At 41.8% G+C, this 18,220-nt stretch overlaps 1 protein-coding gene across 1 annotated transcript in view; it reads left to right on the top strand.

Annotated features, from left to right (window-relative positions):
- Positions 1–18,220, top strand: part of ARVCF (armadillo repeat gene deleted in velocardiofacial syndrome) — a gene marked incomplete at its 5' end in the record, with an annotated part of 82,155 nt that overhangs the window by 16,779 nt on the left and 47,156 nt on the right. The window contains 3 exons of the mRNA XM_009075378.1: positions 953–1,136; positions 15,134–15,251; positions 16,500–16,671. Of these exons, the coding sequence (XP_009073626.1) occupies positions 953–1,136; positions 15,134–15,251; positions 16,500–16,671 (474 nt within the window). The remainder of the gene's footprint in view (positions 1–952; positions 1,137–15,133; positions 15,252–16,499; positions 16,672–18,220) is intronic.

Here is an 18,220-nt window from a genome sequence, read left to right as displayed (position 1 = left end):
TGCCACGTGCTCCAGCAAGTCCCTGTGTTAGACTGTGACACGCAGTAGTAGATCCAAAACCTTTTTCCAATTGTTTTTTGATAGTTTGCTAGTCCTCACACTTTTCCTTGGAGACCAGAAATGCGTGTGTGGCTCCCTCCGTGTGTTGTTACTGATAGTTCTCAGATGGTACCTGTCTGGGTCTGTGCAGAAATTATCTCTGAAGTGAGTGTTCTGTTTTAGTCCTGCTGTAATAAGTACTAACTGCAGGACACTGATACAGGTCTGCTGGGAAGCTGTATCACTTGTCTAGCTATTTTGCAGTTGTAAGGCTGTTGTTCTGTTGAGCTGTTCAGATGTTTGGCTTCTGTCTGCTTTGGCTTATAATTGAGGTGAAAACAAAAAGACAGAGGAGTTTTAGTTTTCAGCTTCTTCAAGGAATCATATGCTTGTGGCACCAAGAGATTTGAACACAGATATTGCCTGTGACAGGAAAATATGAAAGTAAATAATAGAGAGGAGACTTGAATGAAATATTATTTTGTGCAGAAGATAAGCACGAGATCAATGATCCTCCAGCAATTCATCCCTCCTAAGACTTACTCAATATACTTGTCTGTTGTGCTGGATGAATTTTTACTTTTTGAGGCATAGGTAGACTTGAAAGTGTAAGAAAATTTGTATATAGCAGAAAAATCCTATTAATCTCCAGTATCACATCACTTTTATATACTGAGGAGGACTTGATGAGTTCAATGATATCCATGTCTTGATAAAAGTTCTGTTGCAGCAGCTGTGGAATTTTCCCTAAGCCAGTGCTGGTCTGACATTTTATCCAAGTTGTTTTGCCTTTTCGTTTAGTTTTATGATTTAACCTCAAGTGATTCTCTGTGAATCTAGTTATTCTGTTTAATCTAGAGATTTAAAGAGTTGTTGTTCTCTAGTTATGTACTAACCACTTTTTCTCCTGCAGGCACCCTGTGGAACTTATCCTCCTACGAGCCCCTGAAGATGGTCATCATCAACCATGGTCTGCAGACACTTACCAACGAGGTGATTATACCTCATTCAGGCTGGGAGAGTGAGCCAAATGAGGACTCGAAGCCTCGTGATGCTGAGTGGACAACTGTCTTCAAGAACACTTCTGGCTGCTTACGGTAAGGCAGAACTGTGGATTAATAATCTGTTCACCATGTCCTGTGACTAGGATGTTTTAAAGTGCCTTTGCTTTGAAGTAAAGTATCATGTCTTTATTTTTGCAGGGCTATCCACATTTCATGGCCAGAGTTACAGTGCTTGGGGGTATTTGCCCACCACAGACTCTCTTGTTGTAGGACTCGTCAGTGTAGGTCTGTCCCGTGGAGTCAGTATGAAGAGTAGGTCATGTATCCAAGTTAAAGGGAGTGGATCTATGTAGGGCACTGTGTGATATGATGTAGAGTGACCCAAGTAAGGTTAACTGCCGAGCTAAGTAAAAAAAAAACTTATTTCAGTGTAAACTGTGCCTCAAGTACTAAATCACAGTTCCATTTACCTATTGCAGTGTGATCAGTGGGCTGTTTCTGCAAATTTTTAGTACCTTCCTTGACTCCCTTGATGGTGCTGGTGTTATTTATTTGTAAAGTGTGTTTTCATGTAGAGTGACCCAAGTAAGGTTAACTGCCGAGCTAAGTAAAAAAAAAACTTATTTCAGTGTAAACTGTGCCTCAAGTACTAAATCACAGTTCCATTTACCTATTGCAGTGTGATCAGTGGGCTGTTTCTGCAAATTTTTAGTACCTTCCTTGACTCCCTTGATGGTGCTGGTGTTATTTATTTGTAAAGTGTGTTTTCAATCCTTCCTTTTCCTTGACTCCCTTGATGGTGCTGGTTTTGTTCATTTGTAAAGTGTGTTTTCGAACAACTCCTTCCTTGGTTTTCGGTCCTTTCCTATTGAGATATTTTTTGCAGTTGTAAGGGAACTGGTTTCATGGAATTACACTGAGCCTGAAATATGGATCCAGTTTTAGCCACAAACACTTTTGAGGACGCACTGCAGTTTTAAACTAAAGTGACTAAGAACCTATGAGAAATTTGTTTTCCCCATAGGTCCTTATTTTTTGTTGTGAAAACCTGAGCTACTGACCATTTAGGAACCCAGATATTCCTTCTAATACTTCTTGCAAATGAGCCTTTTCTGGTTAGAAATGGTATTTGCATTTCTAAAAAGCACCTTGAGAGCAGGACAGTGCCTGCTAGAAGGTCAGGAGGAGTCCTAATGCAGCCTGAAAAACCTGAAGACTGTTGTTTCCTAAACAGAGTCTCTCATTTTGCTTTTCTTTGAGATAAAGTGGTGGAGATGCCCTGTTAGATTCTTCAGCTTTGTGGTGAAGTCAATTAGTTTGAACAAAACTGATAAAGATTTGCCATTGTACCCTCTGTTGCTCTGAAGTGTACTTCTGTCAGATGTCTGCTGATGAATGCATCTTCAGAGCTGGTTCATTTTTGTTTCTTGGGCTTGTGGTCTCTAAATTGCAGTAACTATTCTCCAGAGTAACTTCACAAATGAAGAAAGCAATGAAAAATGTTCTGAAGGGTCCCATTACTGAAATTATTTGCAGTCCCACTGGAAAGTGGGGTTTTTTAAGCAGGCTCCAGATATCATAGGCTTTACTTACTAGTATCTCATTTTGGTGTTCTGCAAGAGGAAATTATTCATGGTGGGGGATAAAAGGATTATCTGAATGAATGAGTATGAGATTCTCCAGTAAGTGTAGACAATAAATTGATCATTAGTAGAATAGCCTCATCCATATCATAAATTTTTATTAGTATGTGGATTCACTTGAACTTGCACATTCCAGGGTAGTTTTGGGTTTGTTAATTGGTTGATGGGGTCTAATTTTAAAGTAAGGCACTGGTTTTGTAGGAAACACAACAGTTTGTGCCCCTTTGGATATTGTGTTCTTAAAGCTAGTGAAGAGGGGTGTGTAGCAGAGTAGTAATGAGATATGTTAGAGGATTCGAACTTCTGGTATTTAAAAGTGGTCCTGATGCACTTCAAACACATCAGCAGCTAGTGAATTGTGACTACTTCTGCTGGTGAAGGGGAAGGTGTGTTTCAGTCCTTTGGTCTGTGGGCTCTGCTGTCACAGTCATGGGGGACTGTGTGCTTCCTTGTGGAAAATTTGAAGCTTCTATCAGATATGGAGCAAGGTGATCTCATGCTTGATTGAGGTTGCTTCAGGTAAATGGAGATGTGACAGCAGGGAAAGGTAATGAGGAAAAAGCAATTTGTCCATGTCTCCGTTGTGCCGTGGAGACAGCACCCTCCTGCATAGGAGGTGGGGAGAGTGGTCTTGCTGTCTCCTCACTTCTTACAGTGAGATGAAGTGAGTCCAAGACAAAACAGATGTAGGAGCAGGTGGGCATGAGCTGTCTTTCAGCCAATGGTGCTTCCTGTTACCATGTTGAGGCTATTACATACCTTTTGTGGAGCATTTCCAGATCTGGGGATGTAAGTGGGCATATCAAAAGTAATTAACATTAAAACTATTGGAAATAATTTTGCATTGTTTGTTGAAATCCTCTGCAGCTCATCCTTAAAAGCAGCAGCAAGATATGGTAGTTAACACCAGCAGAGAATAAATTGTTGCAGCCATCTGTCTGCCAGACGTCACTGTTTAAAAACCCCTTTGCCTATGCTTCTCTCACTGACACAGTTGCTGGTCCCAGAAATTCGATTTTCCATGAATGGAGCTTATTGCAGACTGTAAACTGGTCACCAATTTGATACTCAGTTGGGAGGTTAGTCCTCTTGATGGTGTGCCAGCCTCCCTTGTCCCCTTTGGAAGTGAGCCTCAGGTGTGAGCTGCACTGTCTTCCAAAATCACTGCGAGAATCTTTGATCTTCTGAGGTTTCAGGTGTCCTTGCAGTGTAGGTATGTAAGCAGAAGCCAGGCATTATGTATGCAGGATGGCATTTGTTTCAGTATCATTTTTCAGTTAATGAAGTTTATTAGCAGATGTGGACAAGTTTGTTTCAAACTCAGTGATTCACAGCCCTAACTGCCAGTTAATTATTTGCCTTTTCTTTTTAGCATTGCTTACTCATCTTTACTTTGTTCTTAATCTAGGTCTCTCCTTTGATAATGTGGAGCCATGGAAACACTTATTTCAAAATAAATGAAAGCAAGTAATTAAAAAACCAAAACAACATAAACCAACCACAATAATGATTTACATTTACCTCTTCTTCAAATCCTGATCCATCCCACTTTCCTTTCCAATCCTATCCTGTAAGCAATACCTTAATTCCCTTGTGTAATTTTGTAAGTGTCTCTTCTTCCTCACTTTGAGAATTCAGGTGCTGGTGTGTGTCCAGGTCTGAACAGGTCAGGGTGGATTGTATCCTACGTAGTCACCTTGGCCCATTTGTGCCAAAGGGTGAATTAACATCTGGTATTAGCAGCACAGACAGTGTAGTGCAGCAGGTGTGTGTGGGATGGAGGGTGCTTCAGCAGCAGGATCAGGACCTGGGGCCAATACCTTAACAGACATTTGTGCCTGCACCAGAGTTGGGAATTAACTTACCAGATAAGAGCCATGAACATGTAGTTTGCCCCTTGGCTAAAGCTCAGGTAGGTTAGTGGCTTTGTACAGCCCTGATTTACCCACTTTCTGAAGTAACAGAAATCCCTCCACGATGCTTGATGTTGATTCGATTTGTGTGGACACAGGACTTGCACTCAGACCTCTCTGAGCTGCTTTTTATCTGGGTGTGATACTGAGTAACATTGGATCTGGTCATTTATGAGCTGGAAATCAGAGAAGCTGTGCAGTTTGCTATCATCAAGAAAGCAATTCATATACTCTTTTTGCCATGTTATTTAACTCTAGGATTACCTGTGATACTTAGCAACGTCCATTCCAACCTACCATAGCTAAATGGCAATGTCCACATAGCCAGTGAGAACTGAGGGAAGAAAAGGCAGCTGGAGAAGGTGTGTCTTGACTTGGAAGTCCAGTGGTTATTTTAAGAGCTCCTTCTAAAGTCAAGCCTTCTTCCATGTCTGTGTCTGTTGTTAGGGATCTTTTGAGTCCTGCTATCACCTGAAGCTTGGTGAGTGGGTTCTGTTTGCCATCTCATTCTGTACTTGACTTGCCAAAAACCTCTGTTCAAACAAATGTTTTGGGAAGCCTGTATTCCCCTCTGCAAACTTGGCAGCATATCCAATTTGCAAAGTATGATCTGATAATGAAATTTATTGGATGCTTTTCCTGTAATCTTTACCAAGAAACAGTGAGGTTTGCTAGTGCAGGTGGTGATAATTTTGTCTCCATGCTCATCCTGAGATTAGGAAAAAGGTATTTCCTCTTATATTGCTGTGTTTTGTTTCTAGGGGCAGACCCAGTGTGATGGATGGATCTGCAATATCCATAATCATTTTGCTACTGAAAATGGTCATGAGCCTTGTGAGGAGTGTTGCCTTGGGTGTAATTTTATAACGTAGAGGTATTCCTATATTCTGCTGAAGCTGATAAGAGTAGAAATCAGGAAAGGAACAGTAGAAAACAAAGCAAAGTGGATTTTTGGTTATGAAAAAGTAGGTTTGGGGAAAAAGTAAGGAAGATACTTGTTTGCCAGGAGCATCATTAAATATATACAGCTATTCCTTCATTTAATTTGCAATACAAGTTTTACGTCTTCACGCTGTATTTTATTCTTTAATGTATGCAGAGAATGTCTCTTCTAGTTACTGTTGTCTTTTTCTCTGTGTCTTTAAACCCTAAATCCCTACTGGGATCTGCAATCCAGAACTATTTGTCTTCAGATCATACTCAGTTGAAATAATGTAATGATTTGGTGCATCTTAACGAGGCCATTTCATGATCCTTCCTACAACTTTGACCCAGACACTGAGGTACTTTAGGAGAAGAGTATGAGTTGAATTCTTGCAGGGAAGGTGGAGCTGTGGCTCGTGCACCCAGGCTGTGCCAGAGACCTTCAGTAGGTCCCCAGGTTTCTCCTAAGGCTCTTCCCTGCCTTAGAGGGAAAGTGCTGCATCTTTGGGTCAGAGCACTGCAGCAGTCACATCATCTTTTGTGTTTTCTGTGGAGATACCCACCATGATTCCTACTTCTCTGTAAGCAGCAACGATTTTAATGGTTTAAAAATTAAATTCATTCTGGGCTTAATTGCTGTTTTCTGCCTAATTACTTTTAATTCTCCCTTGGATTTTTTCACTTCTAAGAGGACAGAGTAGAACTTAGTTCCTAAATTGCCAACTTTCTAGCCTGATTTCCTGTGCTGAACTGACCTGCTGTCAACAAATGTTAAGTGAATTAATTTGCATAGCAAACAGATGCAAAGTGCTCCTTTTTCCAGGGGTACCATCTGTAGTTGCAGCATTTCTTGTCAGTTCTCCAAGTACACAGAAATTCGCATTCACAAGTAGCCTCAGGGTTCAGAGCCCTGGCTGTGGTGTATGAACACAAACAAACTGCACCCACCTGACTTTCTCTAGAAACATGCTTTCTTCAGATCGAGGTTGCACATAACAGCTTGTCCAACATCAGCTCCTGAGAAGGGAAGGGACAACCTGGTGACTATAGCTGTAACAGGAGACTTGAGGAGTATGGATTTATTTGCTGTTCTACTACTGTGGTGGCATAATTATGGACAAGATTAATGGTATAAACCTTTTTGTGGTCTAATTTTTAATAGCCCTATCTCCTTCTGGTTTGGGTGAGATTCAGGCTCCTAAGTGCTTAAGTGGATCTGGACTTCAGTCACTGATCTTCCCTTTTCTGAATTTAATGTGGGACTCTGTCCATACCTACCCCTGAAGTTGATAAATACTGATAGTTCAAGGATTTTGAAGTGGTTGATCCTAGGCATCAACAGAGAATAAGCAACTCCTGTAGGCATAAATTAAGAGTTCAATCCCATGAAATCAAAACCTAAGAGCTGTGGTAAGTGTGAGATACGTTCTTTGAAGATGTGAAATAAAGGCTCAGTAGATTGAGAGCCAGAAACATTCTCCACCAGGCTGAGAAATGATGTATAAGTATCTGTAGGCTCCTCTTAGGTACCTCAGAGAAAAGATGACTGCAAGAGCTTTATGATAAATCATTAATACTTAGGATGTGCCAGATATGATTTTTGTATGAGAATGTTTTAAGCCTTTTCCTGAGGAGGACAGAGAGCATTATGGTGCATGCATGTACACCTTGTCCTGCAGAAGTAGTGTGCAATGCTTCAGCCACATGTAACACTTTGTTCCTCGAGTCCTCGTGTCTTTATATATTTGTGAATACATGTGTATACCCAAACACCTCAGCACACACTGTTTGTACAGGAGTGTGTGTGTCTGTGAGGCACATGGAAGTGGAGAAGGTTTGTCAAGCAACGTGTGGTCTTTGGGCAGGAAAGGTCTCTGTCCTTTGCACCCTGAAAACAACTGTGTGAGTGTATCAGTGATACTGGTGTGCCTGTTTTTTCTTCCATCTTTGTGTGCTGAATTTGGGGAATGAAAGGAAGAAAGGCTGTCAAAGCCAGGTGCTTATGCCCTCCTTTCTTATTAGTGATTAATGTGTGGCTTTTCTCTGAAGAAAAGTGCCTGGGAATTAGAGCTTTCAGAGTGCGTTACCTTCAAGCTCTATCCGCCTTTAAATACCGCAGGCATGATAATAGTATGTGGTGACAGTCACATAGTGTTTGTCCTACCTCGGATACTGGAGGCAGCCTTCATCTCCAACTGACTGAAGTAAGAAGGCACTTAAGTGCAAATCTTTGACCTGGAAGTGCTGTCTAGTGCAGAGCAGGGTGCAGGAGGTGAAGCTCAGGTGATGACGCTAGAGTGCTGCCAGACGCGCTGCCCTTGGTATCAGGGGAGCTTTGCTCAGTGAAGCATGGCAGAACAGAGAGGATAGGGAAAGGTGAGTTTTCAGGTGCCAACCTTTATTTTCTTTTTTTTATCAGCAGCAAATTAGCCTTAGTACAGAGCCCTCCGTGCAGCAGCTACACTACTCCCCTAACACCAGAAAGGCTTCTTTGACAAAGTAATTTCTTTGACTCTTACTCAGTGTGTTTCCCTATCCTAGTTCGAGTAGTCCTTTCCTATGCTTTTGTAGGGCAGTTATTTAGCTGAGGAAGCCTGGAGAAGACTTTTTCCAAAGCTTGGTGCTTCCCTGTCCCACCCAGAGGAGCTGAGGGCAGATACTGCTGTCCCTGTCCCCCTACCCACCCATGGTGCATGGAGGCTGGTGCACTCATGTCATTTTATAGTGGGTGCAGCCTTTGGGAGATTGCAGCTCCAGGTACTGCAGCTAATGGTAGCATTGGTGTCTTGGTGTGCAACAGGTACTTTTGAACTGGACTTTCAGAGAAGAAATAGTTTTAGAAAGAGATAAAAACTGACCTGAAATTTGCCTGTGAATCTCCACTTTGGAGGCAGCAAGCAGCACGAAAAGGGAGAAGCTTATCTGCCCACCCCAGACTGGAAAAAATCAACTCAAATTAAAAACCCACACAAAAGAGTGGAGTGAGGGATGGCATTTTCTTAATTAGCTTACTGATACTGTGCAGGATCACAGCATATGGCTGTCCTGGGGCTTATATGATGAGCAGAGCGTTTAATTCGTGCTAGTAAGGAGCTGTTAGGGTTCCTCCTGACAGCTCCTGATGTTTAGCTTGTAATATAAATAAATTATGCATAGATTTTAGCAGCAGAGACATAACCTAGTTACATGCAACCTTAATGCTTTACAATCATATCTTGAAGTATAAATTTAAAGTTGTGCACTTGCTTTATTGCCTTCTGTCATTACTTAGGAATGAATCTAGGTCCCTCCTCCCTTGGCTGTCAGTAAAGGGAGTCTACGGAAGCATCTGTCGCTGTGGTGGGGTGAAGAGCAAGGCTGCAGCAAAGCTCACTGCAGTCACTGTAGTGGCCACAGTCTGCTTTGGAAGACTTGTGTGCCATGATCCTTTACTAGATAAATGCCACCTCATTTTTGTGTTTTTGAGATTCTTCTCACATGGCAGCAAGTGTGTGTGATAAAGCAAGTAGAACCCTTTGGCCTTTCCTCCAAGCAAAGACTGGAATAATTTGGAAGCTAAGTAGCTGCTGAGCATCGTGGGATTCTTGTGTAATGCATTTCTGCATTGTTTTGCATTACTGGAGAGCAAACTAAGGCCCTCCAAGTAGGTAATGCTGGAGGTTACCAGTCAGCATTTTGCTGAAGAGCGTTACAAGATGTTTGGGGTATACAAAGCCACAATAACAAGGTACAAATGTCAAGTGCATCATTTGTTAAACTGAGCCCTGCTTATTGCAGGGAGCTCTTACAGACAGTGCTGACACGGGTCTGAGATGTGACAGTGTGCCTTGTCGAGCTCTTGCTCTATGCTAGCGTCACTGGTGCACAGACTAAGCTTGTGAAGCCCTTTTTCAGGGGTAGCTTTCAGTATGTCCTCTCTCAAGCATTTGTTCAGCTAAACAAAACCAATCTCTTTATTCAAATAGCTGGAAGGGTATACATGCAAAGAAACTGGGACTGCTCTGCTGCTTCTCTCTTGGGTCTGACTGGTAAGTGTGTGCTGAAGTGGAGCAATAGTCTCCAATGGGATCTCCTACCCAGGTCTGATAGATTTTTCTCAGTTGAACAGCTGCTCCCTACCTAACATCACCATCAGTAGAGCTCCTCTAGCTTTCTGTTTATTTTCATTTGGACTTTGGCTTCTTTCTGCTTTCTTTACCATATTTTCTGCTTGGTTTCTGATTCAGCTGTGTGCTGCCAAACTCATTGTGCTGTACAGGGCCCTCAGACCACTGCTGCCTGGATCAGGCTATCTTTGTGTCACAGGCAGCTTCTTTCTTTTTCTCTTTTGTTTTCAGAACAATGAACTTAATACCAATTAAACTTTCTGGTATTTCATGTGAACTGAAGTGTGGAATTCATTCTGTTTCTGCACGAAATGATGGAATGGTTTTAAAATGTTGTATATTCCTCCTTTGAGACATACTGGACCTCCTTTGGACATACTTGGAAATAGAGTGCATTTATCAATAATGGTTGTAGTAAATCTCCTTTGGCTGGCATCCAAATAAAAAAATAGTAGTTATGAAGCAAAGTGTGGGTGTGGAAGGGTGTTTGTATAGCAAGGGTTCTGTCTGCCAGAGTAGCTCGACAGAACAACTAATATATTTAAGTTAGGCTTGTGAGATGCTTGTTTTTTATCAGCTGAAGTATACACAACTCAGTGTCTGGACAGCAAAGCCTCAGTGACGGTGTTGGTCAAGGTCTAGGGATGAGTATGGTCTGCCTGTCAGCTCCACCACAGCACTGCTATAACTCACCCCACTTGGGACGTGCCACTCGCACAGCCCGTCGGGAACCCCCTGGTGTTTGTAGCTCTCTGTCTTGTGCTGATCACAGGTGTCCGTATCTTCTGCAACAGAGCTGAGACAGACTATAGAGTGTTACTTTTTAGCCTAGCAATACAAAAATAGCTCTAGAGGGTTGTTTACAGTAGGAAGAAGTAGGGTTCATTTGGGCAATCTGAGGCCCTGCCGTGTGCACAAAGGGCTGTCGGAGAGAACTCATCACTGTCTCAGCTTCAGCCCTTGGCCATGACTTTTCCAGAGAAAGGTGGAAGTGTTACTAGGAGGATGTCTTAAAAATGTCCAGTTTGCCTTCCTATTTATATAAAAACCAGTCTCCAGCCTGTTGTTTTCATTCCCAGCTAGATTTCAAAACAAAGTGCTTTTTCCACCTGCTGAATTGAGGCAGGAGGGTAAGTGTTCAGTAATGCTTCAGCCTCTGCTTTGTCTGCAGCCCTGTGGGACATCAACTGATGGTCCTCTCCAGCCAAGTGGCAGACACAGCAATAGTCTTGGAAACACTTGTTTTAATGTTCAGAGAAAAATGTGTCTCTGATGCATGTATTTTCAAGTTTTTCTTTATCATTACAAAAACACAACCCAACAGCTCTCCCTGCCTCCATCCTTACCTCTCAGGTTGTTAGGGAGAGCACACTGGGGCATTGCACATGGTTTGCATTGAAACAGTGCACATTAAATACCATGTATTTAATTACTTTAAAATCTTTTCTGTTGGAGATAATTTTGTGTGTGGCACAGACAGGAGTAACAACTCATCTATCCTAGGGGTGATGAAGGCCAGCTCTGTTCTGCAGATGTAAATGTGGCATTCAGAATTGCATATTATTAAGACAACTCTTTGGTGATAATAATAACCTTATCTAAGGCGTGAACAGATTTCTCAGTACATTCCTCCTCATTTTCTGGGGTCTTTAATACCCACAGACTGGATTCCTAGCCTGATGTGTTTCTATGCTGGTAGGTATTTACTTTTATTTAACATTTACTTAGTGCTTCTCTGTTTTGTTTTCCCAGGGAAAGCATATATTTCAACATCCTTACAAATCCTCTTTCACTAGTCTGGGTTACAGTCTGGACTCCAAGAATTTGAGGAAGAATCCAGGTTGCTTTTTCCAGCTATAGGCTCGGGATTTAAAATATCTGGAGTGAGATTTGTGCTTTACTGTTTTACATAAAATCAGTCATACAGTTGGTTTCCTTCGTATGTACTTTGAGTCACATGGACAGTAATTCCATGTTTGGCTCCTAGAATTGTTCTGCAGAGTGTGTTGTGTATATTTACAGTAAGCACACTGTCAAGCTTTCTATTACCCTTTGCAGCGTAATGTAAGAAAGACACTATTGTTTCTAAAATATATTTTTTTCATTTAATAGACTCTTGGAAAAGTAGTGAAAAACAAGGAAAGTTGGGGAAAGTAGTAGAGCCCTCAGGAGGTGAAGAGACAAGGGAAGCTGCTGGTTTGTGTAAAAGTAGTTTGTGTAGTTCCTCCTCCCTATTCCCACCCATTTGAAGAGACAGCTTTATTTTCATTTATAACGGGATTTTGCCCTCATCAGTGCCTCCAAAGCCCTGCAGAGTTCCTTTTTCAAGTTGTTCAAACTTTAAAAGTATCTTTGACGTACTCTATAGAGGTTCTTGTTATTAAATTGCTCCAGCAAGCAAGTAAGTCACTGAGATCATGTGTTTGATTCCAAAGTCTTTGGACCATTCCAGTTGTTGCATGGCAGCCTGGCTCCTAAGTAACAGAGTGAACAGCACCTCAGCTGGGGGCTTGGTTCCTTTACTTTTTGGTGGCTTGTGTGAAACATTCCATCCACTGAAGAATTGCTTTTCTTCTGGTATAAAGCAATACTTGTCTAGCGTGTAGGAAAGTTCAGTGAAAAGTAAAACTCTGTCCTTTATCCCAGTCTGGATGCCATACGTTGAGTATCTGTGCTGCATGGGTTTTCTGGCCTGGGTGAGGCCGTGCATTCCTTCTGTGGAGTGTCTCCCTGCCTAAGGCAACTGCAGATCCTGTGTCAATGTCTGCTGCAATCGGTCACCTGTTTGTTGGTTTCCATCACTCTTGGAAGAAAGGTCTTTGGAAACTTTGCTTTGAAAGTTTTCTGTGAGAGATGGTTTAGCTACATCTTTCATTGTCACGTGTAATGGATGTGTAAGATGGATCAAGAACAATTCCAGTGCAGGTGTGAAATGGGAAGAGATTTTTCCTGACTCCACTAAGTGGAGTGTGGTATCAGATTGGCTCTTCCATTGCACTTTCTATCTCTTTTAATGACCAGTGCTAGCAGTAGCTCTCTTGTCCATACCATCCCTTTTGTCTCCGTGCTACAGCCCCTCCTGAAGACCCAAGAGGTGAATTTGACTGATGACAGTTACAGTCAAGGAAATGGGGTTTGTTCTTCCCTGTTAGATAAATCCCATGAGCTGCAGGAGTCTCATTACTCAAGGAGGGAGGACTAACAAAATCCCAAGGGTTGGGTATTTGTAGAGCAGATGTTTCTGCATGAGATGCTCATAAGGATATGTTTTCTGATGCATTAGTTACAGCATTAAGGCTGCAAAGTTTGTTATCTGGATAACTTAGTCATAGCATTAATTAGCTATTAACTTGATCCTAGAGAGTTTTCATGCTTATTTCTGTGTGATATATGTGGGACTTTTTTCTTGAGGCATTAATTTTCAGTAATTTTTTCTATACTTGAAGAGAGACAGTAAGTGATAACAGCAAGCCACACTCTTACTGATGCACTTTTAGAATATCATCTTCCATTATAACCTTACAAATGTCTACCTTAATATTAATCCCAACGCAGATCAAGAAATGAGAAAGCAGGATACTAAATATTGTGATGCTGTTGATCACCGAAGCAGTAAAACAAATGTACTACAAATGTGGTAGCACAAAAGGACCATAGAAAAATGGGCCATGGGGCAAGAAAAGTGTGAATGCTGGGCTTTTTTTGCAAAATTTGTTTTTTTTCATTTTGTTTTTAAGCCTGCAAGTGTTCCTTATGAGGGAATAAAAAATGTGATACGTGGCTCCAGATAAGACCATGTGTAGTGCACTTCTGTCACCCTGAAGCTTAAGTAATGTTCCATGTTAGTAGATGTGCTTGGAGGTGGAGCTGCTGTCATTTATTGTTATAACTCCTGAAAGATATCACAGAGAATTTGAATTGTAATTTCAGTTTCCTAAAGACTTGGCATTAAAATTCACATTTATGTTTTTGATACAAAAGGATTAGTGCAACTGGAGATGGGAAAACAGCATGTAGAATTCTCTTCCACATATCCTGTGGAATCATTTTAATACCCACTTTACCTGCCTTGTATCAGCCATTGCTAGAGGTGAGGCTGTGTGCTAGGATTTGGAAAAGGATTCATTTATCTGTGCATTTCATTTGTGTTCTTAATTGAAAGTTAATGTGCTGTTACAGCAACCAGCTCACAATTAAGTGCCTTCAGATTTTGAGAGGTCTCTGAGAAAATGTGGGTTTTCCTAGCTATCCAATTAACATTGCAGCCTGCCTGGGTGACCAGGCTCATGGGAGGGGACCATGATTGATTTGTTAATTACTTGGAGATTGGCAGTCCCTCTGGTTAGTTAAAAGGAGAAATTGGCTGCATGATCCTGATAGCAGAAGGTAATGATGTTGTCCTGAGCTTTGGAGAGCTAACCTTACATAGGTTTGTGGGATTCACAGACCCTGAAAGCTGAAAGGTTATCTGTGTTATTGTCCAGATTAGTGGGTTTCAGCTTTGGGAAGACCTGCCTTAGAGGTTTGGTCAGTGAACACTAGTAAGAATGATTTTGTCACTTCATTTTTCCCCCTCGAAAAGGAAAAAAACAAAAAAGAAAAGCACTCTGACTTGAATTTTATTTGTTTATTGGGTAATGGCAGGTTGATGCTTATGCAAGGCTGAGGCTTCAGTATGTAGTGAGGCCAAGTTCATAGCTCCTCTCTGACAGTCATTGATACCTGCAACTTTAACAGCTCCAAGCAGCCTTTCACTCTGTCTTGTATCTTCTGTCTGTGCCATTCTGAGAAATTTAAAGCCATGTAAGTTGTCATTTTTTACTTACTAAGTGTGACTGATCCAGGCTTTGTGTTCAACATGCTGCACACAGTGTGAAAGGTGGGCATTAAATGTCAAAGCATGGGGTGTAAATTGGGTGGCAGTAACTTCCAGTCAGAATCTGGGAATACAGAGCAGGGTTGGACACCCTTGGTGAAGTCAAGAAGACAGCTGTTGTTGACTCGGGAGCAAATGGGAGCCGAAGACAGTGAAGAACAATTTTAAATACACACTGATTAAATAAAATACAGCTTATTATATGCCTCTTCTTAATCTTTTTCAGTGTTTCTATGGCCATGAATACTGCTGAGCAATCTTTTGACTTTATGTGATTTTCCTAAGGAGGTGAAAGTATTTTTCAGATTAAAAGTGCTGGTTTTGAAATGAAACTTTTGGCTTGCATGTTTGCTCTGAAGTGTCCATACTGGTTTAAGGTGTAGTAGTGGACTCATGAGCAATGCAGAGAAATGTGTTTGTGGGCACCTGTGTGATTGTGTTCCCCTTGTCATTCAGGCTCAGAGTTGCCCATATTTTACTGAGGTTTAGTAGGTTTGTCAGTTTACTTTGCCTCCTAATTGTACATCCAAGGTGATGAGTTCTTAATAATTGTAGTATAAATCAATGCACCTTCAACTTTCTGGTGAAGGTTACAGGGCTAAATTTTCTTTTAACTCTCTCCTGTTAGGAATGTAAGTTCAGATGGAGCAGAAGCACGCAGAAGACTGAGAGAGTGTGATGGCTTGGTGGATGCTCTCCTTCATGCTTTGCAGTCTGCGGTTGGCAAGAAGGATACAGACAATAAGGTGAACTTGAGTATAAAAACTTAGTGGATGTTTCCATTAATTGAGGCAGAAGTGTTGCACTGGGATCCGACTAGTATCAGAAGAGGATTATGCTTGCCTCAGAAAATAGAGTAATTATCTTCCTTTTATCTCTGGTATCCATGGTAGTACTGATGGGGCATCAGCAGGATGCTGCTGTGCTTCCTTCTATGGCTGATGAGGTGAGCAAAGGTTACTGGCTGTGAGAGGTGGGGAGAATAGTCCTTTATTGTCAGGGACATTATTGCTATTGTTCTGCATTTCTTAATTGGCATTTATATGTGCAGCCTCCAAATCAGAATTAAGTCCCATTTGCACAAAGCAGCAAAGGAGGCAGTTCCCATTTTAAAGACTTTATTCAGCACCATCTCTGAAGACTGTGTGTTTAGACGTTAAGAAATGTCCTCACACCTGCAGCACTTTTCACTGTGGCTTCTTTTTCTTCTGGTGCAGGTTTTATTAATCTGTTTTTCTCATCATCTCATCCCATGGCACTTAGAAACGTATTTATATGCATAAGGAATATCATAAGTTTAACCTGTTTGAAAAAGAACATCCTATTGCTTTGTAACACCAATAAGGCCTGTAAAGCATTGTTATTTTGTTCTTTTTGAGTCCCACCATGTGATGGCCTGCTCAAGGGAGTTACAAAGTCCTGTTACTTAATCAGGTAATTTTGGCAGTGGATTTTGTAACCACCTGGTGGTTTCCATTGCAACCTACAGAGCAGTGCTCTTGTCAGAACCTGATGGGCTATGGATGAGCTATTACTACAGGACAACGTGTGTTCTCATTGAAATCCTCACAAGGCCTAGGTTTTGACCCGGAGAAAATTTAATAAAATGGGCCCCTTGGGGATTGTAGACGTTGGAAGAATGAGAGAGAGGCTTGTATTAAAATAACATCCTTATATGATCATTTTCCACTGTGTTTGATCTTTTGGTGAATTGTGTTCTTTATGTAAGATCAGGTGGTAGTTTTGATTAGAGCGTTTTCATTTTGAATGGTACTATTTATGAAGTGCTTCACTTTTGGAAGAATAAAATTGGTTTTAGGACAAGAATGAACTTTAATTTAAGGGTCCTGACTAAATCTTCCTTGAAAGCTACATTCTTTTTCTGGGGCTAGTGGGCTTTTTTTTCATTTCCCCCAAACCCTCCGCTGTACAATATAATGGTTTGCCAGTAAGAGGGTGCAGTACTTCTTGTAACATCAATTTCTCTGTGACAGTCTGTGGAGAACTGTGTGTGCATCATGCGGAACCTTTCCTATCATGTCCACAAAGAGGTCCCTGGAGCTGATAAGTACCAAGAACTAGATGCCAGTCAGACTACAGGCACAGGAGGCTCTCAGAAGAAGAAGAAAGATGATGCTGGTTGTTTTGGTGGAAAAAAAGCTAAAGGTATGTGTTGCAGAGAGCTTAGAACTGGAAGTGGACTGGGGGGTAAATATTGCTGTGCAGTCCTGCTCTTGCAAGCACATTCATCTTGCTAGTTTAGAGTGATGCAGCTTGTGGAGGTACATGTTTGTAGCGTCATGGCATGTGTTTATCTCCCGTGTTGCATTGCTGCTAGGTATTTGGGATAGTTTTTCCGTGATTGCTGGAGCTTTGTTTGGCTTTAAGCTGGAGTGGTGCATGCTGACAGAGGACACTCTGCTGGGGGAAAAACATGCTTGTGCTCTGCCTCTCCTCTGTGTTGCTGGGTTCTTGCATCTGTCAGATCTGTGCTCAGTCCACTTGCTTGGCTATATGGCATGTGTTCCAGCCTCTGGAAGCCAGGCCAGCACGCACCCATCCCTGTGCATGGCACTCCTGGCTGTACCTCTTCCATGCCTCCAGTCTCTCATATTTGAAAACAATCTAAAAACCTCCCCTCCCACTCAGCCAAAACATACAGCCTCCCAATTCAGTCACTCTTTCAGTAAATTAAATTGCAAACATGATTTTGTAGCTTTTAATTGTCAGTCACATTTAGACCTGTTCTCTCCTCTGGGGTGTGAGTGTTGCAAATGAGTTTCGTTATAAGAGAGGATTAGCAGTTTTTGTAACCTCCTTCCGTGTTTCCTTTGCAAAGAGACAATCAGATTATATCCATTTTCTTTGTTGTTTTAGAGAAATGACTATTCTAGACTGAATTCTGTTTCCTTTGTTGTTTTAGAGAAATGACTATTCTAGATGAATTCAGAGATAACGAATTCCATTTTCTGTCCAGGCTTCATTCTCCTCATTCACGTGTACTCACATCTTGGCTTATTATTTATAGCCAGGCCTAAGGAAGGGTTTGAGTCCTGAAGAACTGAATGGAATTGTTCGAACTTGATGGACTGTGTGCTGCACATCACTCTTTCTTTGATCTGACCTGTACATGGTATTAAAATGTCATGTGCTTCTATATGTGTTAGGGAAGTCATCACAGTGTGAACTTGCTTTTGCAGACTAGTCTGTCATCAACTAGATTTAAACTGTGGTTAAAAAAATAAAAAGAAAAAAGGATGGGAATCTTTTAATGACTGGGGAAAAAAACTAAAGAAATAATTTTACCTGCCTGGCAAGCCTGTTCTCACAGTGAGTGGCTGAACCTGCAGCGTGACATCCCTTGGAAACCTTGCACGTGTGCTGGCTCGAGCCTGTTCCCTGCCACTTGCACTCCCTGTTGTTTTGTTGCTTGAGAGCAACACAGTCAATGGGAATACTTTCAGACATAAAAGCTCTGAGTGCCCTGTGGGAGGAGGGGAGTGTGCTGATTGAGAACTGTCAGCATCCCCTCCATGGCAGTGACAAGCTGCTGGGGTGGCTGTCCTTCCTCAGGTGTCTGCCTGCCTCCTCTGGGCCGACCTCTGGATGCACCTCCTGTGCCTGCACACCTGGGTAGTTTCTGTTTATCATCTGAAGCATCAGGTCATCCATGAGGATGGGCCTGTGGATAGCAGCAAGCGGTGCAGGCACTCAG

Source organism: Acanthisitta chloris, unplaced genomic scaffold, assembly GCF_000695815.1.
Source record: "Acanthisitta chloris isolate BGI_N310 unplaced genomic scaffold, ASM69581v1 scaffold19475, whole genome shotgun sequence".
Lineage (NCBI taxonomy): Eukaryota > Metazoa > Chordata > Aves > Passeriformes > Acanthisittidae > Acanthisitta > Acanthisitta chloris.
This window is presented reverse-complemented; position numbering and strand designations above follow the sequence as displayed.